Source organism: Panthera uncia, chromosome D4 (genome assembly GCF_023721935.1).
Source record: "Panthera uncia isolate 11264 chromosome D4, Puncia_PCG_1.0, whole genome shotgun sequence".
Lineage (NCBI taxonomy): Eukaryota > Metazoa > Chordata > Mammalia > Carnivora > Felidae > Panthera > Panthera uncia.
This window is the reverse complement of record NC_064807.1, coordinates 58531039-58555984: the sequence shown is the minus strand read 5'-3', so window position 1 is coordinate 58555984 and position 24946 is coordinate 58531039. Positions and strand designations below refer to the sequence as shown.

The window sequence follows — 24946 nt, the reverse complement described above, 5'->3', positions numbered from 1 at the left end:
CAGGTCATGATCTCAAGGCTCCTGAGTTTGAGCCCCAAGTCAGGCTCTGTACTGATGGCTCGGAGCCTGGAGCCTGCTTCTGATTCTGTGTCTCATTCTCTCTCTGCCCCTCCCCCGCTCGTGCTCTGTCTCTCTCTTTCAAAAAAAAAAAACAAAAAAACAAAAAAACCACATTAAAAAACTTTTTTTCAAATTAAACTAAACACATGTGATTCTGCTCATATTCCTAAAAGTCCCAAGATTCAAGGTGAGGAAAATGTTAGTGAAAAAAATTAATTAAAAAATTTTCTTCCATATTTTTTCTTACATCGTTGACACCTGCGAAAGGTTATCACCTCTTAAGCATTAACCGATGATAAATAAGTAAATATCATCATGAGATATGTCACATGTATTACTTCATTTAACCCTCACAAACTGAGAAGAGGTATGTAATATACTTCTATATTACAGACTAAGGTTTACAGAAGCGATAAAACCTGGGCAAGATCATGAAGTAATGATAGGGTCTAGCTTTGAACTTAAATCCTCTGATTTGGCCTCTTAACCAATACACCACACACTTTTTAAATAGCGCTACACTGTAATATAATAGAATTACTTAGTTTCTTTCCTGGTGGATGTGTGTTCTCCGCTGATTTCTGTAAGGTAAGCACCTTTTTCCTGTTTTTAACTAGCAAAATTATCCTTGGTTTTTATGGTGGCAATATCATGATCCCTAGGAGCGCAACGATCCAAATGGAATAGAGAACCCCTGATCTACACCTCTAAGAGCTCTCCAGTGTGTTTTCCAGTACTCCTCTTTCACGAGGGAAATGCGCTGCGCTTGCAGTCAGTTCAAAATCTAATGTAACAACGTGCATCTGTTTATTAGTGACCTCGTGAGTATGGATAAGACACAGATTTCTTTTCCTGCAGTTTGAAAGAAGGCAGACCAACGCATGACCGGTACAGCAGAGCTCAGACTGCAATTCGTCAGATCTTCCACTCACCGCTTTGTTCTTTCCCTTCTGAGGGCCCTTTACAGGTGCAGTTTGAGGGTCAAAACGAGCCACTGAGACTAGTGGTCCCTGTCACTGTGCGTAAGAGACGGCCGCACAGACCCAGGTATACTTCCCTACTGGACGGTTCTAAGGACCAAATCCTGAAGAGTCCTTAGAGACTAGAGAGATCCACCAGGCCGACGACTAAAGGATTTGGGGTGGGGGGAAGCGAGGGCTTTCCAGAAGTCGCCTGGCCACACTCCCGGTGTGCCATCCTCCTTCACTCCGTGGCTCCCCGAACGCTCCCGGGGTGGGGTGGGGGAGGGCTTCCCATCCCTTCCCTCGAGCCCCCGGGACCTCGGCTCCCGCCTGGGCGCGGCCTCGGCGGCAGGGCCGATGGCACTCACCGTCGTTCTCGTCGCTGTGCCGCCGCCGGGACATGCCGCACGCCGGAGCGCTGCCTAACCGAAAAGCCGGGAGGGAAGAGCGGCAGGAACTGTCCGACCGCCGGCCGGTGCGAGGACAGCAAGGAGGCGCGCGCAGTGTCCGGCGCGCAGGCGCACTCGCTCGAGACGGGTCCCGGAAGCGCAGGCAGGAGAGGTGCGGAGTGGGCCTGACGGGCTCAGGTGCGAGAGAGCCGGTGTCGGGGAGCTCACTAGGCCGAGGGCGTCCGGTCTACACGCAACCGCCCCCTCGGGCTTCCTCCGCCTCTCGGCGGCTTCCTTCTCCCGCCTTTCGCTTTAAGTCCTTCCGGGGCCACGCGGAAAGCACCGCCTCTTTAGCCAGCCTGAGGCCGCCGGCCGCAAGCCAAGCCTAGCGGCGGCCGGTCCACAAAACACCCTGGAATCCCCGCCTTAACTTCAGACCCTCCCTGGGGCCTCGCAGAGTCTTCCCGGCGGCCCTTTCGCTAACAGCCTCGAAGACTTCCGGGGCGAGGGCAGGTCTCCAGTGTGCCTTCCTTCGTAAACTCCAGGAGGGGGCTGGTGGAGGTTCTTGGGACGGTGCTCAGTGACGATTCCTAGGCGGAGCAGATTCGATTAAGAAAGATGTAAGAAAGAACCAGGACTGGCGGGTGAGTGCTCTTTTTACCCCCACTTCCGGGCCTTTGCCTCGTCGGGGAAAGCTGGGCGGAGCGATCTCCCAGGCCCGGCGCGCGGGGTGGGGCCGGGCTGGGGGCGGGGGGCGGCGCCGCGCTTGCGGTCTGTGGGACTGGAAGACCCGCCAGAGCCGGAACCTACGGCCGCCGGGTTACCCTCGGGCGGTCATTTTACCCCTCGCCCTTCTCGGTTGTTGTTTAGGAAGGAACGGGTGATTGCTCTAGTAATTTTTTCATTGGTTATTGGGTACCCATATACGTGTATGTGAGCGTCCCCTGCCCTGACGTCTCCGATGAGCACCGCACCTACTCATCTGATTGCCTTGTTTGACTCTTCTGTCCTAACCCATTCCTCTGTCAGTCTTAACCATTTCAGTGAATGGCACCATCCATCTACTTAATTCAAAAATGTAGGTAAGAGTCATTCTTGGGTCCTTCTTTTCCTTCATTTCCTGCATAACAATCTATCTGTAAACCTTGCCACCTCTACTTTGAAGACAAATCCTGAATCAGTCCACGTTACTCCTTTGTTTACAATTCTCCACTTACTTTGCATTGCAAACTCTATACTCTGACCCAAAGGGTTGTGCTCTCTCATCACTATACTCCATCCATTCTTTCTTCCTGTTTCTCTAATAAGGTAAGCTTGTTTCCACTTTAGGAATTTATACTACTTCCTTTGCCTGAAGACTCTGCTCCTAAATCTGCATGGATGATCCTTGTGATTTATGTCTTAGCTCAAACGTCAAGTCTTGAGTGAAGCCTTCCCTGGCTACCCAATCACTGTTTTATTTCGTTCAACAAATAAATTGTGTTTGTTGACATTTAGCATCTCCTATATGCCAGGCAGTGTTCTACATGCCAATGATGCAGAGGTGAACAAAGGAAAACCCTTGTTTTCTTGGTGCTGGGGATCCATTTCGTAATGAACAAACATAGTGCAATCAGAGGAGTGATCAAAGGGATTGTAGTAGATGAGATGAGAGCGGTGAGAGGGGCTTTGGATGGATTTTGGACTTTATTAGAGTATGTTGAGAAGCCTTTGGACTGCTGTTTAGTTACCTTACTGGGGAGGTGGGCAGTTAAGCTACTGCAATTATTCGGTCAAGAAATCATGGTGGCTTGGGGCGCCTGGGTGGCTCAGTAGATTAAGCGTTGGACTTCAGCTCAAGTCATGATCTCACAGTTCGTGAGTTCAAGCCCTGTGTGGGGCTCTATGCTGACAGCTCAGAGCCTGGAGCCTGCTTCAGATTCTGTGTCTCCCTCACTGCTTGTGCTCTCTCTCTCTCTCTCTCAAAAAGTAAACTTTAAAAAAATTTAAAAAGAAAGGAAGAAATTATGGTGGCTTGACTGGTAGTTGGTAGTATGTCCATTTTGACAAGATTTGGCTACAGGAGTGATTTTTATATTTTATATTTCTTCTGTTTATTAAAATGGGGCTTTCTTGGTTGTTATTTCTTCTAAGGAATGGAATTTGGACAGCTCTAAAATTAAAGGATATAAAAGGACAAAATGTTTGGAATTGAAGTCTAGTACACAGTTTGGTTGATTTTGGTTGTAGCTGGTGCTTTTCGGGTATAATGTACCTTAAATGTTTGCGGGGCTTGCCCCCTAATTTAGGTTTCTGCTCAAATGCTACTGCCTCAGAAAGACTTTACCTAGTCTTTGTTTTAAAGAGCCCCTCCATCACTCCTAACTCCTTTCCCTGGTTTTTGTTTTCGTGACCGTTTTCCTATCTGTTTTTTTAAGGGGGGTAGTGGGGAGAGGCAGAAGAAGAGGGAGAGAGAGAGACTCTCAGGCTCCATGCTCAGCACAGAGCCGGACGTGAGGCTCCATCTCATAACCCTGAGATCATGACTTGAGCCAGAATCAAGAGTCAGATGCTTAACTGACTGAGCCACCTAGAGGCCCCTCCTATCTGACTTTTTAAATTTAATCGTTTGTTTACTTTCTGTCTCTCCCTACTGGAATGTAAACTCCAAGAAAGCAGAGACTTTTTCCATTTCTTTCACTGCTCTATTCCTATTGTCTAGAACAGTGCCTGGCATAGAGTAGGTGCTAAATAAATATTTATTGAATAAGTGAGTGAATGGATGGATGGCTTGGGTTGCTGGGCTCATGCTCATTTGCCTGATTGATTGAGTAGCTTCAAGTTTACTTCAAGTAGTAACCAACGACCGAAATTGTCATTTTTCCCTTGCTTCCTAGGAGATAGTTAACTGAAAGGAATCTGCCCCACTACTGCAACCAAACCAGATGCCTTCTTTTACTTCACCCGACCAAGGAGAGGACCTGGAGGCCTGTGTTTTAAGATTTTCAGACTTAGATTTAAAAGACACAAGGCTTATCAATCCCAGTAGCAGTCTTAAAGCCGAGTTGGATGTCAGTACGAAAAAGAAATACTCATTTGCCAAGAAAAAGGTAAGACTGCCGCATTGCCGTGTATGCTTCAGGATCACATATGTATAGTTAGTTCAGATGCATCTATTAGTAGCTCATCAAGGCTGTCCTCCAGGGAACAGAGGGCTAGTGAGACACAAGGCTGCTGCCATGCTCAAGGCAAGGTATAGTTAGGGTCATTAATTAGTGATCTTAAGTTAGTGCCAGGAGAAGAAGAATCATAGGTAAGGTGTGGTTGTGGAACACTTATGGTTGAGTACTTGAGGGCAGATTCTAGAAAGATGGGCTGAATTCCTTTTTCCACCTAGAGTTAGGGGAAGGATCCCAGGATCCCAGGAGACCTTGTCATACGGAGAACAGACAGGCAGATGGCAGCTGCTATCTAAGACTCCTGATCTGATCTAGCTGGCTGAGTTCTTTTGGTTAGGAGAAGGGACACAACAGCCCAGGATGGATGCAAGCTTACTAAGGACAGTTGGGATTGGATTATAATGGGAGGTGATATTGATATGCTGCTCTTCTATGCCATTTATCCTTTTTTCAGAGATCGTTGACTCAGACCTCCTGCTGAAGGTCAGAGGAAGGAAAACGACCAGAGGACATGCAACTGAGACTTAGTTTTCTTACCTCCAGTCTGCTGTCCTTCTTCCTTCCACAGTTAGCTTTCGTTGGCTTCATGTCAATGAAGGATAGATGTCCCTACTTATAACTTCTCATCCGTCACCCCTCTGTTCTCATCTCACACGGATGTCCTTGAAAATGAAACCCAAAGGGTACAGAAAGGTTTTTTCAAATATTATCTTACAAAAATTTCAGACTTAGAGGAAAGAATTGTACAGAGGACCCTCATATCCCCTTTGCACACAAGCTCCATTCATGTTTCATCAGTTGTCCCAAATGGCTTTATAGATCCATTCCAGGGTGTTGCATTGAGCTGTCACATCTTATATATTCTTCATTCTGGAACACTTTCTCATTTTTCCCCTGAAATCGTGACCATGACATTTTTAAAGATTACATGAGTTATTTTGTAGAATATCTCTTTATTTGATCTTCACTCATGTTTCCTTATGATTAGATTCAGGTTAGTGCTTTTATTAACAAAACCATCCCACAAGAAATGCTGTGTTTATCTGGTGACAGTCTATCAGGTGGTTCACAATGGCAATTTGTCCCATTACTGGTGGTGTTAACTTTGGTTACTTGATTAAGGGAGTGACTGTCAGATTTCTCTGTTATAAAATTATTCTTTTTTCCCTTTTAAGAAGTCAGTATTTGAGGGGGGAGGGGGAATACTTTGAGACTGTGTACCTATCCTATTCCTTATCCAACTGTCATCTAATTTTAGATTCATTGGTGTTTCTTTGCTTAATCAATTGTTACTGTGATGGGTGCTAAAGGGTGATTTTCTAATTGCTTCATTCCTTCTAGATTTACTACTTGGCATTTTGCTGTAAGGAAGAGCCTTCTTTTCTCCCAATTTGTTTGTATCCATGTGGACTGTAGGTTTACATTTTATTTGTTGGGTGATAGTCCACTGTGTCATGATTTATTGCGATGCTCAGATCATCTCAGATTTGGCTGGGGGCCCTTTTAAGCTAGTATCTATGTCCTTTTGACTTGCTCCCATCATTCTTTGAGCATTTCTTTACTTTCTGACTCAACAAGATGTTCCAGACTCATCTTGTATTTTCCCTGCCCCATTCCTGGAACCAGACATTTCTTCAAGGAGCTCTGGTTGCTTCTAATGAAAAATCACAACCTGGAGGCTCAGCAAACTCATTGCTACTAAATGTTACTTCTCCCAGGACCTCTGGTGTGTGAAGCTAGGAAAATATGCAGATGAATGCATAAATGTCTACATGTACCATACCTATACTTCTATATTTACTGCCATCCCAATATTACACCATGAACTCATACCAGCACTTCACTTTCATTCAAGCATCACAAGAGTTTTTCTCAACTCTCCCTTTCCCATATTTATAACTTCCCTATTTGAGGAGGTTTGGTGAGAAACTTGGCTCTGATTAGTCCCAATGTATTTCCTTAGTTGCATATTCTTCTGTATGGAATCAGTATACCCACCCTGCCAAGCTGGGCCTCCCAGGGCCTGCCTTCCTGTAGGCTTCACCCACCTCTGAGCTGCCATCCTGGCTCTGGCCTGACTCTCCCTCTTGAACAGATCCCACAGGGGCTCTAACTGCAGATGGGTCCTCAATGCCTTGTTCACAAGGCCTTAAAAGACCAGATAGGATTTGAAAATCAAAGTTTAATACAAAGAAGCACATATGTTGACATACGTGCTATCTCTTTTGTTTTTGTTTTTTTTGTTTGCCTATCTGGAAGGATTCACTGCAAAAGAGGCTAAAAATGCCCTGCGGTGTAATTTCAGGCTACCCTTCCTGGTACTTTGGTCTGAGACAGTCCAGATACAGTTGTGCACAGCTAGAGGATGGCCCCACAGTGGCGCTTTGTGTCTGTTATCGATGTTCAGAGTGCTTGTTTTTGGATGCTTTACAGTAGTCTCCAAATGCATTGCACACACACACACACACACACACACACACACGTAAGTATCTCCCTTCCCATTAGACTAGGAGGGAACAGTTGTTGAGAGGCTGATAATCATAGATCCCATTTAGCCTCTATTTGTACATCAAAAATACCACAGAACTAAAGAACAAATGACAAGCTAGGAAACAGATTTGTGATAACTATGATCAATAAAAGGTCACTAAAACTGCTTACAAAACAGAAAATCCATGCCACAGTAGAAAAATAGGCAATAGATGTAAATACGTGGGGTGCCTGGGTGGCTTAGTCGGTTAAGCATCCAACTTCGGCTCAGGTCATGATCTCACCGTCCATGGATTTGAGCCTTGTGTCGGGCTCTGTTTTATTTTAGATATTTATTTAAATTAGATGTTTAAAGAGGTGTAAAAATGTATGCATGGAATGCTTACTCAGCATTGCTTATTTGCATCACCCACTTGCCCTAATTGCAAAGTTTGGAAACAAATGTCCATTAGTTAGGAATTGGTTAAGAGAATTATGGCATACCCATAGCTTTCTGTTTAATAGTCTTAATAAATATAAATAATTTTTTATAAAAACAACAAAATTATTTTCCAAAAAATCAAAACATTTTGGAACATTTCTTTCCAATCTTTTTCAGTGTAATTTTTAAATGTTGAGGTTACATTGTATAAGCAAATTTTTTCCATTGTTTTTCACTTAACATTATATCATAAATATTTTCTCATATAACTTAAAACTACCTGCTCGATATTCTATAGTAAATACATTCCATAATTGCCTTGACCGTTTTCTTTTTAGATATGACTGATAATGTTGTTTGTAATGTTGTACTAATATTCATCTGAAATTCAGGTTCTTCCTTTAAGAACAGTCCCTAGCAAATTTTAGATAGAGACATAAATTTAAAGTAAAACTAACTCTCTTAAGAAGTTCTTCTAAAAAAAACCTGGGACATACACCTAGAAACCCATGTGGACGGATGACGTCAGGGATTCACTGAGACTTCTGCCAGCCTTACACCTAAGGTTAATCGTGGAATATTTGCAATGTAATTGCAGACATTTGCCCTTTTTGTCAAAACCAAAGAAGTTCCTGCACATCCTTTTGAATGTAAAGAAAAATGGTGGAAATGCTGTCAACAGCTGTTCAAAGACCGGATCGGCATCCATAGACATGTGGCAACACAACATGCTGATGAGATCTGCCGCCAGACTGCTTCCGTGTTAAAGCAGCTAGCTGTGACACTGAACACCTCAAAGAGCCTTAAGCCTGCAGATGATAGGAACCCTCTAAAAGGGTACTTGACCTGTAACAGGGAAGTGTCCGCTTGGCTCCCTGATGTAAGCTGCTTTAGCCCTGATGAGCTGATAAGGTAAGAATTCCATTCTGTACTTTTGGTTTAATTTTACCAGTTTTTCCAGCCACAATGAGATACCACTGCCTATCTACTAAAATGGCAAGATCCTTAAGGCACAGGATTTCTCTATGGGTCTAAGCCAGGCTGATAGCCACATACTCTGTATTATGGGAGCAGTGATATATACCCATGTAGCTGGCAGCGTTCACTAGGTTTCATGAAAGGATACATCTTACCTTTTCTGAGGAGAGGTGATGAACACAAAATTGTGTTAGTATTTTCAGAGATAAGTTGGAAGGCTCAGAAATGTTAATGATTCCTCTACCTTGAGTATCAGAGCTTACAAAGCATATTTTGTTACCAAATATGGTTTTCTCAGTTGATCGTGTTTTAGAAAGGATGTTAACTTAAAAAAAATTTTTTTTTTAATGTTTATTTATTTTTGAGAGAGAGAAAGAGGCAGAGTGTGAGTGGGGTGGGGCAGAGAGAGAGGGAGACACAGAATGCGAAGCAGGCTCCAGGTTTGAGCTGTTAGCACAGAGCCCGACACGGGGCTTGAACTCACAGACTATGAGATCATGACCTGAACCAAAGTCAGATGCTCAACCAACTGAGCTCCCCAGGCGCGCCCCAGAAAGAATGTTAACTTTTAGAACTGGGGCACAGGATTAGAAGTTTAGATCCTACCTTTGCAAAACTCACAAAATTATATTACAGAATTCCGGAGGACAAATTTCTGATTTTAAGCAATTCCTGAACTATTTGGTGAATAGAAAATGTCCAAATTTAATATACTTTGTCATTACTATTCAGTGCCAAATACCTCTTGTTTATCAAGAAAAGGAGAAAGAGAATGGAACTTGGGCTCAGAGTTGAGCTAGTCACTAAAATTCTTTGTATGTCGTCACCTCTAAAATAGTAATATCGGTGCCTGCCCTGTTTACCTCACAGTGTTGCTATATGAATTATACAAAATGATGGTAATAGCTGAACTATAAAGTGGCATACAAGCATACAAATATGGCCTCTTTGCTTCTGTATGGCCCTGTGCCTCAAGGAATTTGCTCTCTAGGGGGAGAAACAAAAAAAAAGGATACATGAAACATTTAGCAGAGGATATGAGACAGGCTACTTAACTATCAGTTAAATTATGTGGTGCAGATAATTTGTTACAGTAGTTTAGAGGAAGGAAAACAGGCTCTAAAATAGACAAGGTTTCAGAAGAGAGTAGGCCCTGCAGTATGATGAGGGTATTGATGAGGGTGTCAGATTCCAGAGCTGGATGGGACCTCAATTGTCATCTACCATAGCATTCTCTGGAATCTGTTCTATGCAACACCAGCTCTGAAGGATGATAACAGGTGTTGAAAAGAGGTGCTAAAGACAGATAGGTTTGGGAAGCACTAGGTTAAAATGTTTTTTATTGCAGGACCTTTCAGAGCCTTCAGTAGGTAAGGGGCTTTCCTGAGATTCTCAGAGAGATGTTGTCTGCAAGGTTTCTCCAAAATGGGATTTCATAGAACAGCTTCAGAGCACACTTTGGGAAATGCAGTTTATTTCACTTCTCCAGTTTTAGAGATGAGGAAATCAGTCTCAGAGATGATAGGAGACCCACCCAGCTCCCATGCCTAGTTAGTAGGAGACAGCACAATGCAGTAGAAAGAGTATGGATTCTAGTGTCAGAAGACTGTTCAAGTCTTGACTGTCACTCTGTCACTTTCTCACCTGGAAGGAATCGGCCTTGGTTTACTCACCTGTAAAGTGGGGATAATAATAGTCCTTCTCATGGTTAAGAAGATTACATGAAAAAATGGAAGTGAAACCTTTTTGTACGATGAGAGATTCAAAAACAGATATGACCCTGTCTTAGAGGATAAGCCAGACATTTCTGTAAAATGGGTTATTGATTCCTGTCTCATGAGTATGATGACTAAATGAGGAAATCAAAGTAAACTTACTTTTTGTAAAGTAAGTTGGGTGCAGATAACGTTTTCTTCAGAGCAAATACTGACCGGAGTTGCTGCTTCTCTCAGGCCAACAACAGTAGGAGAAAGTTCGGCACAAGTTGGTCCATCGCGGCCTGCCCTCTGATACTGCCTGGGTCTACTTTGTGAATTGTGGCTGCCTTATGCCAGTGACTCAAATCTTCTCCCTGTGGTTTTCTTCTTCTAGGGGCCAGGGCAGTGATGAAGGAGAGGTTCTACTTTATTACTGCTACTGTGACCTGGGGGATCCCCCCTGGGTCTGTGCCTGGCAGACGGCTCTGTGCCAGCACCTGCGCCTCACAGGCAAGGTAACACCGCACCCTTCACGGGACTCTTCTTGTCTCCAGTTTGCACTACAGAGGTTATGCTCACGACAAAAAGGATTCCCTGTTAGGTTCTGCGAAATCCTGCTAGGCTTTTAAGTAGACCGCTAAACAGTTATTAACATGGCATTTTATGACTGTTTAATGGTATAGACTAAGAATCAGCAGACTTTTCCTTACAAAGCAAAATAGTAAGTATTTTAGGCTTTGCCCAAAACCTACTCACTCTTGCTTCTATTAAACCCTAAAACTGTGTGTGGAATTGTGACGAAATTATAACAGGATACAGTTGGATTAATTATGCAATATTTCTTTTCAGTTGTCTAGCCATTGTATATTGTTTAAGAACTAAAGTTTAAATCTTTATGATCTTTCCTGCTAGATAGGCCATTCCTTGCCAGAAAATTCCTATAGTCTGTACTCAAGAAGTGCCTAAAATTGAATTTGTTGATCTTTAAGTCTATATGTATTTTCTAAACAAACCAATGAACAAACAACACCTACTCAAGCGTGCTACTGTAACATGAAAACAACCTTAAACAATAGGTACAAGATGTGAAATGGCTGTGTTCCGATAAAACCGTATGCAGAAGCAGATACAATTTGCTGACCCCTGGCATTAGGAAATGTTCTTGATATGTTAGCTGGAAAAAAATTTCATAGAACTATACATATAGGTATGATTCCAAGTTGCTTCTTGATTTTTCTAGAACATGCCAGGGTCTTTTACCATTTTGTGGTATTGACATTTGCTGCTCCCTTCCCTCTAGGATGCTTTCCTGATAGATCGTCACTTGGCTCATTCCCCACTGCAGATCTCTGCACACATCTTAACCTCCTCAGAACTCTGATCCAAAGTAGTCCTCTCTCTAAACCTTGTCACTTTCTGTCACCTTCTGCTCAGAGAATTTCAAAGAATTTGTTATGTCTGAAAGTATAAGCCTTGTTTAATTTGTTACAATCTGTTTCCCTAATAAAAGCTTCATGAGAATAGGAACTTTGTCTTAATTGATGTATTCTTAGTGCTAGAACAGGGCTTGGTGCATAGCATTACAGTAAATATTTGGGGAGCGTTGAATAAAGAAATGAATATATGTTTGTAATAGAACCACAAGTGTTTGTATATAAAGATGGAAGGTAATAGATACCCAGATGTTAATCATGATTATGTCTGCGTGATAAGATTGTGGATGGTTTTTGTTATTTTCTGAAATGTTCTTTATGATTACATGTATACACACATATATAGCCGTAGACTTATATATGCATATACATATACGTGCATACACATACACACGTATATAGATAAAACTAGAGACAGAGACAGATAATATATTATTTTACATATTTTTTGAAGATGTATTTATTTTTGAGAGGGAAAGTGCAAGCAGGGAAGGAGCAGAGAGAGAGGGGGACAGAAGATCTGAAGCAGGCTCTATGCCAACAGGAATGAGCCCAATGTGGGGCTTGAACTCACGAATCGTGAGGTCATGACCTGAGCTGAGTCAGAGGCTCAACTGACTGAGCCACCCAGGTTCCCCAACAGATAATGTGTTTTTAAAACTCAAAAGGAACTAAAATTCCCTCTGAGATCCCCTCAGGTTATGACATTGTACAATCGTAAGCCTAATCTTTCCCACACATGTTTTAAGTCCCCAGGCAGTTGTTTGATCATTGATATTTTCCACACTGATGTTTTCTAACAGATGGTGCCAAAAGCTTCCTTTACCTCATTCAGTTCATTGTCACATCCTGCCATTTCTACCTCTAAAATATCCCTTGTGTCCATTCATTTCTGTCCTCCCTTCGACCACCTTAGACCATGCCCCACCCTCTCTTATCCATTTCAGGAGCTTTTTTTAATTTTAATTTTTAAAAAAATGTTTATTTAATTTATTTTGAGCGGGGGGGGGGGCGGGGGGAGGAAAGAAAGAGAAAGAAAGCATCAGCAAGGGGGGGGCAGAGAGACAGGGAGAGAGAGAATCTCAAGCAGGCTCTGCATTGTCAACACAGAGCCCGCCTTGGGGCTTCATCTCACAAACCATGAGATTATGACCTGAGCCTAAATCAAGAGTCTGACCCTTAACCGGCTGAGCCACCCAAGCACCCCGAGGTAGCCTTTAATCTACTCTTGTTCTTCTGTCCTTGCCTGCCATTTAATCCATTCTCCACACTGCAGCCTGCATCGTCTTAAAAAGTAAATAAAACACAGCTGTGCTCTCCTCAAAATCTCTCAGTGGCCGTCTAGTGCTTTTCGAGTAAAACCCAAATCCTTGATATACCCTTAGGTTCCTGCATGATTTAGCCCCTTCCTAACTTTTCTGCCTATCTGATGTCATTCTTCACTCCTTATACTCCAGTGACATGGTCTTTCAGGTTTTTCTGGAGCCCACAAAGGTTTTTTGCGTCTTCGGGCCTTTTTCCAGGCAAACTGTCTTCAAGGGACTCTCCCACACCCAGTTTCTCTTGCAAAATTTTTACTCAATCTTCAGTTCTCAGTTTCAATGATAGTTCCTCAAAGAGACTTTTCTCAACCTTCAATCTAAATTCATTTTTCCCAGTACACCCTCACATAGCATCTTGTAGTTATTTTTCATAGCATTTGTCAGTTTGTAATTTTTATCTTAATATCTGTGATTGCCCTTAGTCTGTAAACTCAAAGAGGGCAAGAACTCTTTTTTAACTGCTAGATCCCTAATTCCTAGCACAGTTCCTGGCGTGTAGTAAAACCTTTAGTAAATATTTGTGGAATGAATACATTTATTATCACCTCTGTTTGAGAACACCTTGGAAGATGGATGTTCTCACAGTGAACCTGAATGTACAAAATACGAAGTCAATCTCTTTCCTTGTTTGGGGGGCAGATTTTTACTCTTGGCCCAGCCTGAAGTGAACTAGCAGTGAGGGTCCCTATCCACAAGGTGGCAGCACCTGCCTGGCTCTGAGTCTAAAATCTTTAGGCTTCAATGATACGTGCCCAGTTTACTGAGGTATTTTTCTGCTTTTGGGAGATTTGGTAGAGTATTACCATTTAGGTAGGGAAAGAAGACAAGTTGAAAATTCGAGAAAGAAGCTTCTGATCCCTATTGCTATAAACTCCTTACTGCCTCAAGAAATTTGAAGGAACACAATGGAGGCTTTGGAAGGGAAAAATTACATGATTTGGAATATCTGGTTTGAATCTCAAATCTACCACCTGCTGATTCTGTGTCTTTGGGCAAGTTACTTGATTTCTCTGAGCCGCTGTCTCCTTTTCTGTCAGATGGGGATTATGGTATGTACCTTTCAGGCTTATAAAGCTCCTATATCATAGTAGGTGCCCAATAAATACTAACTGTTGCTTTCCATTCCTGAGATATAAGGCTTTCCTCACCAAGGAGCTACTTCACAGGTTTTTCTGGAGCCTTAGGGATTGAAAGTCTAGTGCATGAGTTTGGATTGCTCAACAGATTGCTCTGCCCCAGCTTTACAGGGATTAGGTGTCCTTGTCTTTTATTTGGGTTTTGAGATTAAAAGAACATAGGAAAGAATCTACTAGTCTACCCTAAAGACAGTTACGTAGAAGTATGTACTTTATCTGCCATGGTCAGAAATAGTTTTAGAGTAAATTTTGTGACACTTCCACTGGTTCAGCTCTATTTTCTATGTAGACCCTTGAAAAAGTATAAGTTGATTGTGGGGATAGTGGTCTATACAGCAGAGATGGCATATTCTTTCTGCTTTCCTCTCCCATGCCCAGAGCAGGTTTTAGCGGATTGTAATTCTCTTTGTCAAGGATCCAGAATGCTCATCATGGAACTCTGGCTAGCCACTACTAGTGAGTTGGCATTGGCTTATGAAATGAATCCCATTTATATACATGCCCTAAAGAACTGGATCGAGGGAGGTGACAGTATTTCCTCTGGGGCCTGAAAAAGGGCAGCCTTGTAAATTTTTCAAATTCTCATGCATTGGTAGGTATCATTGTTCTCTAAATGGTAGTAACAGTCTAGGACCTCGAATTAAATGACCTCTCTCTCCGTAGAGTACCATGATACTAGAGTGGTCTACGTTCTCTCTAGCGCTTTTCTCCAGAGAGCTCAGCTCCTTCTAAAGATGATGCATCCTTAAACTCATCCGAAGGGTTCTGTAGTTCCAAGACAATTAACTTGGCAGCATCCGCAGAGCATTGCCTCTTAAGGCAGGGGCCTGAATCCAGGTTCGAATGTCCCCTAACCAGCGAAGCATTTTAAAGAGAATACAGTGTTTGAGAAGCCAAAAAGCTTCAGATATGGATACACATCCATTTGTTCAACAAATGTGAATTGAGTACCTACTTGGCAGGCACTGTTCTAAGCACCGGCGATGCAGCAGTGGACAAAACAGACACGCACCCCTTGTGGACCTTGTGTTCCAGTGGGTGGGTTTGCAGTGATGTGCAGGGGTGTACTCACATGCCCTCCTAGCTCTCAGCCGTGCTCTGTGTTTTTGGACTTGGGAAATATCTCCTCAGCAGTTCTCTTCCATTGTTGCTTCTCTCTTACCTCCTTTTTATGAAGATGAAGAAATTGAGGTCCAGAGAAGTAAGTTAATTTTCTCAGGGCCACAAAGCAAGTAAGTGGCAAAGATGAGTCTTGATCTCAGATCTTCTGACCTGGATTTAGGTTAAGCTCAAAATTTATTTCTTTGGGCATTGGACAACTGGAGCTTTGTAGCAAATGGGGCTTTCCAGAAGTTTCACTCATTGCATTCTCTTCTTCAGCGCACATCTATTGAGTACCTCATCTAAACTGGGGGCAGTGCCATTTTAGAAAACTACAAGTATCTTTGTGTGGTAACACTTTTGTTGTGTCTGTGCTTTCCCCCTTAAACTCACTGACACACACAAGCCTATTCTGCCCCGGGAAGATTTAAACTAAGCTAAGAACAGGCTGCATTCCCTTTCTCTCACCGTCTTGTGTCCCAGGTTCGAATTGCTACAGAAGGAATCAATGGGACAGTTGGTGGAAGCAAACTGGCCACCAGACTCTATGTGGAAGCCATGCTTTCCTGCCCATTGTTTAAGGATTATATGTGTAAGGATGATTTTAAGGTAAGAGAAATTGAAAATAAAATGGATTTTGAGCCATTTGCTTCTGCCTCAGTGCCTCTTCCCTCTCTAGGCTCTGAAGCGGAGATCAGTGTGGAGAAGTAAGCAGCCTTTTTCCCCATTAGGTTGCGAGGCAGTGCAGTCAAAGGAGCATGCTCATTCTACTTCTTTGTGTAGTCGCCATGTGATCTGGGGCAAGTGAATGCCCTTAATCTCCTTTCTTATCGAATAAGGACATTACAGTTTGCACAGTCTAACTCTAAAACTTAGATGTGTTTGCTCGCTTGAGGGACCACCTGGCTGTTTCAGGGCATCACTACTTTTTAGTCAACCTGGAATTACAAGATCAGTACTTCATACCACATGGGGGACAAAGCTGTTGCTCTCATGGCTGAGCTCCTTTGTTTGAGCGACCTGAGCTCCTTTGAGTGACCTTATGCTTTGTCACAGTAGGTGATAAAGGTGGTGGGGACTACCTTACTAGTGTTAGTGCTGGTGATGGTAGGAGAGAGGTCGCTCCTCCAGAGCAAAAGCTAGGATGTAATCTTACATGCTGAAATTATTTTGGTTTTATAGTTAAATGCTTATAGCCATAGAAACACCTTTGCAATTTAACATTTCAGTTCATGGAAGGTATGCAATAAATATTTATTAGAGGTGAATTATCTGAAACATTTTTGGCCCTAAACTCCCTTCCCATTAAAACATTAATTCTTACTTTGAAGTTTCTTAAGACTTCAGCTATTATTACAAAACAGATATAATTCTTGTATTTGGCACTTGGCTTATATCTGGAGATGGGAGAGTAAGACTGTATTCTGTTTTGTTTCTTATTGGCTAGACCAGCAAAGGAGGGGCTTGCTGTTTTCCAGAATTGCGTGTTGGTGTATTTGAAGAAATTGTGCCCATGGGGATCAGTCCCAATAAGATCTCCTACAAGAAGCCTGGTATGCTTGCTTTTAGAAGAAAAATTTTGTTCTTCTTCACAGGGACAAAACTTAATATAGAAACACATGTGGAAATTAGACACTCTGATCAGCAATCCACTCTTTAAAATGGCTTTGGGGGTATGGAATGTAAGAAACAAAACGAAGAAAAAAGAGACAAAAAACAGAGTCTTAGATAGCAAATTGGTGCTTGCCAGAGGGAAGGTGGGCAGGAGATGGATGAAATAGATAAAGGGGATTAAGAGTACACTTATCTTGATGAGCACTGAGAAATGTATCGAATTGTTGAATCACTATATTGTACACCTGAAGCTAATATGACACTGTATATTAATTATGCTTAAAAAAAAAAAACAAAACAGCTGTAGGGTAGCTAGCGTGTGGGTCATCCAGCGCTTAAATTGGTCTTCTCTTTGGTGCTATGGTAATTGAAGACACAGCCATTAGAATGCCCCGTCTTATTCTTCTTGATGACGGTTTGGCAAGAACTTATTTTTTCTTTCCAAAGATAGCAATCTGGGAAGAGTGTAATTATTATTTGTAAATAGTTCATCAACTGAATAACAGGCTTTCTGCTTCAGGAAGCAAGTGGCTTTCAAATCCAAAGCAGTTGGTTTGCAGGTGCTCTAGAATGTTCTCTTCCCCTTCCTCCCTATTGTTACCATAGATGGTTGAAAGACATTTATTTGGTGGGTTTTTGTTTTTGTTTTGCTTTTTACTATGAAAATGATCGAACGTTAAAAAAAGTAGAGAAAATAGTATAGTGAACTCCCATGTACCTGTCATACAGCTTCAGCAATTACTGACTCATTGCCACCTTTCTTCTATACCCTGCCCCCTTGCCCCATCCTGGATTATTTTGAAGGGAATCCCAATGTCATTTCATTTATAAATATTTCAGTAGAGACCTCTAAAAGATAAAATTTTTTTAAAATAAATAACTGTAAAACCATTATTACATCTAAATAAAACCTTTTTTATAGTAATTCCTTAATATTATCAAATATCTGGCTAGTTCTTAAAATTGGCTAGACCAGCAAAGAAAAGGGGCTTGCTGTTTTCCAGAATTGCATGTTGGTGTATTTGAAGAAATTGTACCTGTGGTGATCGCATAATTTTTCAAGTTCGTTTCTGTTAAGATTCAAGTAAGGTCCACTCATTGTGGTGGATCCCTATGTCCCTTTAAGTCTCTTTTAGCTTGCACATTTGCCTCCATCTTTGTTTTTTTTTCCCCATGCAGTTTGTTTTTTTGAAGGAACCGGGTCATTTTGTCTGTAGTTTCCCACCATCTGGCTAAAGCTGACTGTATCTCCTCTGTCCTCTATTTTCCTATAGATTGATAGAACAGTGCTGTCTAATAGAACTAATGTGAAGCACATAGGTAATTTTATGGTGTTTTTTTAGTCACCACATTTTAAAAGTAAAAGGAAACAAGTGAAATGCATTTTAATAAGTAGGCTTTAATGCAGTGTAGCCAAAATACTTCAATGTGTAATGAATGTAAAAAATTACTAATGAGATAGATCTTTTACCTTTTTTTGCTTACTAAGTACTTGAAATCCTAGATCTATGTCACTCTTATTATAGCACATCTCAGGCTACCTTTCAAAGCCCCGATATCCCCATGTGGCTAGTGGGGATCTAGCCACATGCCTCTGTTACATGCCTCAGATCTAGAGACTTGGTCAGATTCAGATTTGATTTCCTTTTTTCTTTCTTTCCTTTTTTTCCCCCAAGACTGCCTGATAGGTAGCATTGTCCTGTTTCATCAGGAAGCACAAAGGTCTGGTTGTCTGCATTCGCTTTCTAATATGGAGGTATTTAAAAGAATGCTAAGGGTTAAGTCAGAGGGAAATAGGAGTAGGATACAGCATGAGGGAAAGAGACTCATGCATGAAGAGAGAAGGGCCCAAAAGGGCCATGTGTGCACCATGTCCCTACCTTAGTGGGATGAGTAAGGAGCTCTTTCTTGGTGCTACAGGACGTTGTTGGGAGGTTAGGGGAGAGTGGGCTCCGGCTCCAGGCAGTGCTGTGCTGCTTTCATTTGGGCCATGCTGTTTGAAGGCATCTCTTTTAAACATGTCCATCGGAGTCCCTGGCCAGTCAGGCCTTCACACGGCCAGTAGAGCAGCAGCAGGGAGGAAGTCGAAGTCGTAGAAGTCGTAGCAGATTTCCGTGCTTCTCATCACAGTTGTGAAGCTCCCTTTCACCCCCGTTTTGGTGACCTGTAATCACTTGATAATAAAAAATCAATTCTGGCTTCATTACATTCTCATAGCCTTAGGTTCGGCAGGTAGGAATCCAGATTCCTTGGCCATGCCCGGGGGCCTCTAGCCCTACTTGAGTACTTAGCAGTTTCGGGTGGTTGTTGGGGTTCACCCTTAAACAGACTGAGGCTCCCTTGGTGCCATCAGGCTCCACCAGGTGTGGTGACTGCCATCCCCAGAGTCCCTGTCTGTAAGGTGTGGTTAGTCCGTGCTGCCAAATTCCCCCAAAGTCCTCACAATCAGGGGATGTCTGGACCCCCTAAGATACAGGAATATTTCTGTTCTGGAGAGTCAAGAAGGCAGAGGGCCCCACCAGACCGAGGTTCTCTCTTTTTAGTCTCCTTGGATTTTACTTATTTTCTTCATCTCCTTTCTCTCCTGCATGCTTTAGCTCTTCCCTCCTTTTCTGTCTCCTGCCCTGCTTTCTTATGTGTCACTGCTGCTGTCAGCCCTTCCCACCCTCTCTTTTCCTCATACACACAGACTTACACACATTCTTCTTACCCTTTTGTATTTTTGAAGAATAGCCCACTTTATTCCACAAATGTATACTCGTAGCTGCCTGTCAAGATTCTTAGCCTTGAACTTGGGCTCACCTTTGTTATAGTCAGAAGCCTATAGTCAAGCACATACATGCCCAGGCTCCTCCACATACAGTGAAAATAGAACATTGGCCGTATGATGGACCAGCAAACCCACTTAGCAATTTAGATCCCCACTGTCTGGCTTTTATCACTGGGTTAGACCAAGAGAATGGAAAATTCTTTGACTAATCATTTCTAAACCTCCAGGTCTCCATACCACTTACTTTGGAGGAAGGAAAAGGAGGATATCTGGAGTTACTAAACTATTTCACTATGGTCATCAAGTAGTGTTATTTTGAGATATAATTGCAATTATGAATAAAGGTTTGGGTGGAAGGAAACGGAATAACATGTGAGTTATCAGGGTGGGCCAATTGTGATTGGGTTTTGAGTTTTGTTTTTGTCTTGTTTTAAGTAGATTTTTGGTTTGGTTTTAGGAGTCCATTTATCTCCAGGTGAATTTCATAAAGAAGTAGAAAAGTTTTTGTCTCAGACAAATGAAGAACAAAGTGATACTATCCTCCTGGACTGCAGAAACTTCTATGAAAGCAAAATAGTAAGTAGAACCAGAATTGAGTTCAGTGAAATGGTAGGCCTTCCCCTACCCACATCATGGCATGTTTCCCAAGGTGCTGCTGTTTATGCCTGCCTGTGCCCAAGTCACATAGATCTCCCCTGACTGCTAGCAGCTTCAGAGAAAACCCTAGCCTTTGAACTCAGGATCTGGTGAGAAAGTCTAAGAAAGTAGGAATTAAAAGACATCTTGGCACATAATGTACTTTTTGGCTCCCATGTGCCTCCCCTTGATATAGGTCAAGGATCCTATAGTTTGCTTTGGGTAGCCTTTCCAGTTTTCTGAGGACTCTGGTAAGGTGACCAATAGCCCACCAGGCTTATTTCTGAGTTCCAGATCTTGAAGTTGAAAGGTCAGAGTGTAGGATGAGAAACAGCAGCTAGTAAGTGGTGCCTTCCAAAGGGGGGCTCTGAGTGGGGCTGACACAGAAAGAACCTTTGTTCTTACCAGGTATGTTTTTCTGATAATTTTCCTTCTGCTTCTCCTATGTTGTAGGGGCGATTCCAGGGCTGTTTAGCCCCAGACATCAGGAAATTCAGTTACTTCCCTAGCTACATTGACAAAAATCTAGAACTTTTCAGAGAGAAGAAGGTGCTGATGTATTGCACTGGGGGTATCCGTTGTGAGCGGGGTTCAGCCTACCTCAAAGCCAAGGTGAGTTAACACCCTTGGAGTCACTGCAGGTGTGGAGATGAAGAAGGTTCTACCAACAGCATGTAGTGAGCCTTCCACTCCCCACCTTCATTCCCTCTGTCACCCTCAGCCAGCCAGGGATTTATTTTTCCCTTGTATGGTTCCAGAATAGAGTTTGTAAGTACAAGATCTGAAGTTCTTAAATCTCAAGATGTGGAAAGCACTTAACAGTCTTAGACACTCATCAGGTACAAAAGGGAAAGATCAGTGAACATCTCCCTTTTCCTAATCCTTATGCTTGATCCTGAGAAGAGCAAATTCACATTACATGTCCCGACAGGTGTCCTTCTATATTTAGGGGACAGCAAAAATAGCCGGGCTTCCCAGGATCTAGTGGAAGGCCCTGACTGCTGTCATCACCTGCCAGTCTCCTGTGGAGCTTCTTACTCGTCTCTGTCTCCTCAAATTTCTTCTTGTTTTTCCTCACATAGGGAGTATGCAAGGAAGTGTTCCAGCTCAAGGGTGGCATCCACAAGTACCTGGAGGAGTTTCCTGATGGTTTCTACAAAGGGAAGTTGTTTGTTTTTGATGAGCGTTATGCCTTATCCTACAACAGTGATATAGTGTCAGGTAGGTTGGCACAGGCTGGAACCTAAATTGATGGTCAGGCATACTCTGTATGAAGCATTCTGGAAGGCAGGCCAGTACTGGTTACGTGAAGAAGAAAATACGGAGAAGAAGTAATGTAGTATGACCATTTCCCATTAGAGTTGGAGATGCAGTAGTGGAGCAGACAGAACCCTGGACCAGGAATCAGGAGGCCTGTACTGCCATCTTGACTTCCTGTTTACTGGTTAGGCAAGTCCTTTACATTAGGGGTGGTGCCACTTGCTTTGCCTGCATGCTGGGGGTTGAACTAAATAGGCTGAATCAAGGGTCTTCACCAGGAGATGAGATATAAAATTCAGGGATTCTGTGAATTTGGATGGGAAAATAATTATATCTTTATTTTTGCAACCCCACACTACACGTAGCACTTTCCTTGACTGTAATGTAAGCAACAAATCAGTAATATTAGATACACCAGTGACTCTGTCATCAACAGAAACCACAGTATTTTCATATATTATAGTGGCTGCAGACATCCCCAAATAGCATTTATGTTCGTCATTGTCTCAAAATGGAAGTATTAGGCCCCCACTGTCTTATTTCATGTGTTAATATCTTACTATATAGATTTTTGAAGATGTTTTGATAGTTTATATTTCTATATAATTCGTTTCCTTGTAATACTATGTATTTTATTTAAAGAACCTCCATTTTAGATGGTCTATAGACACATGTGGTAGGTGAGGTACTTTTGAGTGGTGGGTGGGGCATTCCGAGGTAGGAGCTGAACCCACAGCCAAGGCAGGGGTGGCCACAGGAAGGTGTGAGCTCAGGAAGCCTGTGGTTTGACTGTAGTTTTGAGTCCTCACCGATGTGTGGTACCCAATGAGGACAGTCAGTAAAAGGAGGATGGAAATAATCCTTAAGAAAAATGGCTCGTGCCCCGGATGCCATTATCTTGAACCGGAAAGGTCATGGGCAGACAACCCTAGTGACTGTCGTAATTTGCTAGAACTCCTGTGATCGGGGACTGAATTAGCACTCAGATAATGCATAAGATTTGAGTGTGGTTGTCCTCTCCCCTTTCTTCTTGATCTTTTTATTAATTTTAACAGTCTTTTATATTTGTGTGTCTTATTGAAAGCTACTTGAGATCTGTTTTGGAGCTAGATGGAGTATAAATTATAAGTAAGTAGAAATAGTGGATTTGAGGAATGTTACTGAGGAAACGTTGGCAGGATATGATGGGTACTTGCATGTGAGTGTGAAGGCAAGAGAGAAGGCCCGAAGGTGGCTTAAACTAGTTAAGGACACTTGAAGAATGGTGATGTTGTTCATGGTAACAGGAAGTCAGCAGGGAAAAACAGGCTGAGAAAATAGATAATGGGGGTTTTAGGAATCAGGTGGTCAGGTGTCCACTGGCAACAGCAGCAGAACCTCAGGCCTGGGAAGCAGGGCCGTGGATAGAGAGGTGGGAAGAAGCTGAATATAGATGTGGGATCATCTGTACTCATGTGTGTTGTTTCCCACGATAAAGGGAATGACCTAAAAAGGGAAAAAGACCATTGAACCAAGGGGTAGTTGGCCAGCTTTGGAATAAAGAGAGAAACAATATTACCTGTTTTCTAAGTGGGAAAAAGAAGAAAGTGAGTCACCGAATGTTGGAATCAGGAAGACAATTCCCAGGTGAACCTACCCCTTCCCCCCCCCCCAAAAAAAAAAGTGGTGGTGAAGAAGCATTTTTTGGTAGAAGACGGGAAACTTCTAAAACCTTCCCAGGCACAACAGGATATATTAGCTGATGTGCTAAGAGTTATATTTAGGAATTGGAGAAGCGCCTGTCTACGTGTATACACGTGTATATGTGTGTGTTTATAACTAGGGCTTTTCTCTCTTCCCCAGAATGTTCATATTGTGGAGCCCCATGGGACCAATATAAACTCTGCTCGACTCCCCAGTGCCGCCAGCTCATCTTGACCTGCCCCGCTTGCCAGCGACAAGGATTCACAGCCTGTTGTGTCACGTGTCAGGACAAAGGGAGCAGGCTGGCTTCAAGTCCCACCCAGAGCAGCTTTAAAGAGGAATGTGAGTGTACAGCCCGACGGCCACGCATACCCAGTGAGCTGCCACAGCAGGTGTGACTGACTCCCCACCAGCTCAGAGCCAAGGCCTGGCGCTGGTGAGGATGGGCCGTGCTTACGCGAGTGGCACCATCAGCATTTCCCTAGGCCTTCACAGAGCTGGGTTCACAGTGACCACACGGTGGAGAACATCAAAGCTGCGGCAACAGAGAAACAGGGAACGCCAGCATCATAAACTGGGTACCATGTTGGCCACCTAAACCTCAGTGTGGGGAGGAAAGAGGGAGTTGGGTTCTGCCCACTTACCTGAAACATTTGACTCAGAAGATGACAGAGGGGCGCCTGGGTGGCTCAGTTGAGCGTCCAACTTCGGCTTAGGCCATGATCTTGCAGTTTTTGGGTTTGAGCCGTGTTGGGCTCTGTGCTGACAGCTCAGAGCCTGGAGCCTACTTTGGATTCTGTGTCTCCCTCTCTCTGCCCCTCCCCAGCTCATGCTCTGTCTCTCAAAAATAAATACATATTTAAAAAAAAAAGAAGATGCCAGAGCACAGAAAAAAGAGCTGTTGTGGGATCCTAAAGCTGCTGGGGGAGAGAGCCTTGAGCCTGGTGACCAGGTCATGCCCTCTCTGTGCCATGCAGCAGGCTGGTAGTCATTGGGCTTGTCAGCAGACTTGTCCACCCTGGTGGCTGAAGCGTGAAAGCTATAGCCCTGGAGGTGGACTCCTTGGAAGCAGGCCACTCAGGTCACCTACCATCCACCACCTCTGACCTCATCGCCTCTCTGGCAGCCTGAGAGGCTACGTCAGGATCTGCAGACTATGGCATTTGACTTGCTTCCTGCTTTTTTGTAAATAAAGTTTTATTGCAATAGCCACACCCATTCATTTACACATGATCTATGGCAGAATTAAGTTACAACAGAGACCTTGTGGTGTGCAAGACTGACAATATTTGCCATCTGGCCCTTTATAGAAAAAAAAATTGCCATTCCCTAGTCTAAACTAATAGCTCATCTGATGGAGCAGATGGTCTTAAAGATGTGGCCCACCTTCATTTTTTTACTGATTTGGTTTTTGTGAGAGTGCTCCCCCCTAATATAGTCTCTGCTTCCCCCAATACCCACACGCTTAGCTTTAAGTATTCTTTTTGGAAGATTCAAATTAGCTGGAGGACGCTGACATTTGGGCAGTTTTTAGATGAACACCTTGGGACAGAAGACACATTTTGAGGGAGGTCGTTCTGCGTTGCCATGGTAGTTTCCCAGCCTTCTGGCCAACATGTCAGGCACGTGTCCCGGTCACCCTAGTCACAAGAAATACATACGCAACCGTCCATAGACCAACAGATTTAATCTTATATCGCAGTTTCCAGTGACGCAGAATACAGCTGCAGTTGTGTTTCAAGGAGAAGCCTAGTGGGAAGGGCCATCCCTGCAGCATGGTGCCACTCCTGGGCCCACCTGCAGCCTCAGTAGACACTCTCCCTTAGCGTGAGGCCC

General features: G+C 43.1%; 2 protein-coding genes across 5 annotated transcripts in view; one reads left to right on the top strand and one right to left on the bottom strand.

Moving 5' to 3' along the window:
* Positions 1-1568, bottom strand: part of NCBP1 (nuclear cap binding protein subunit 1) — a 37719-nt gene extending 36151 nt beyond the window's left edge. The window contains exon 1 of the mRNA XM_049626891.1: positions 1391-1568. Within this exon, the coding sequence (XP_049482848.1) occupies positions 1391-1424 (34 nt within the window). The 5' untranslated portion in view covers positions 1425-1568. The remainder of the gene's footprint in view (positions 1-1390) is intronic.
* Positions 1569-1966: 398 nt separating this feature from the next.
* Positions 1967-24332, top strand: TSTD2 (thiosulfate sulfurtransferase like domain containing 2). 4 transcript variants are annotated; one of them, XM_049626906.1, is made up of 10 exons: positions 1967-2055; positions 4288-4500; positions 8079-8392; positions 10550-10670; positions 15631-15756; positions 16595-16700; positions 19989-20107; positions 20621-20779; positions 21250-21388; positions 23270-24332. In XM_049626906.1, the coding sequence occupies exons 2-10, from the start codon at positions 4336-4338 to the stop codon at positions 23506-23508; spliced, it is 1488 nt and encodes a 495-aa protein (XP_049482863.1). In that variant the 5' UTR covers positions 1967-2055; positions 4288-4335; the 3' UTR covers positions 23509-24332. The 4 variants fall into 4 exon arrangements, with proteins under 4 accessions (XP_049482863.1, XP_049482889.1, XP_049482879.1 ...); XM_049626922.1 differs by lacking the exon at positions 1967-2055 and adding an exon at positions 2168-2489; XM_049626911.1 differs by lacking the exon at positions 1967-2055 and adding an exon at positions 2168-2493.
* The last annotated feature ends 614 nt before the right edge of the window (positions 24333-24946 follow it).

Coding starts and splice junctions, on each gene's coding strand:
- TSTD2 (XM_049626906.1), top strand. CDS start 4,336: ATGCCTTCTTTTACTTCACCCGACCAAGGAGAGGACCTGGAGGCCTGT. Junction 4,501..8,078: donor ACTCATTTGCCAAGAAAAAG/GTAAGACTGCCG, acceptor ATGTAATTGCAG/ACATTTGCCCTTTTTGTCAA. Junction 10,671..15,630: donor ACCTGCGCCTCACAGGCAAG/GTAACACCGCAC, acceptor CTTGTGTCCCAG/GTTCGAATTGCTACAGAAGG.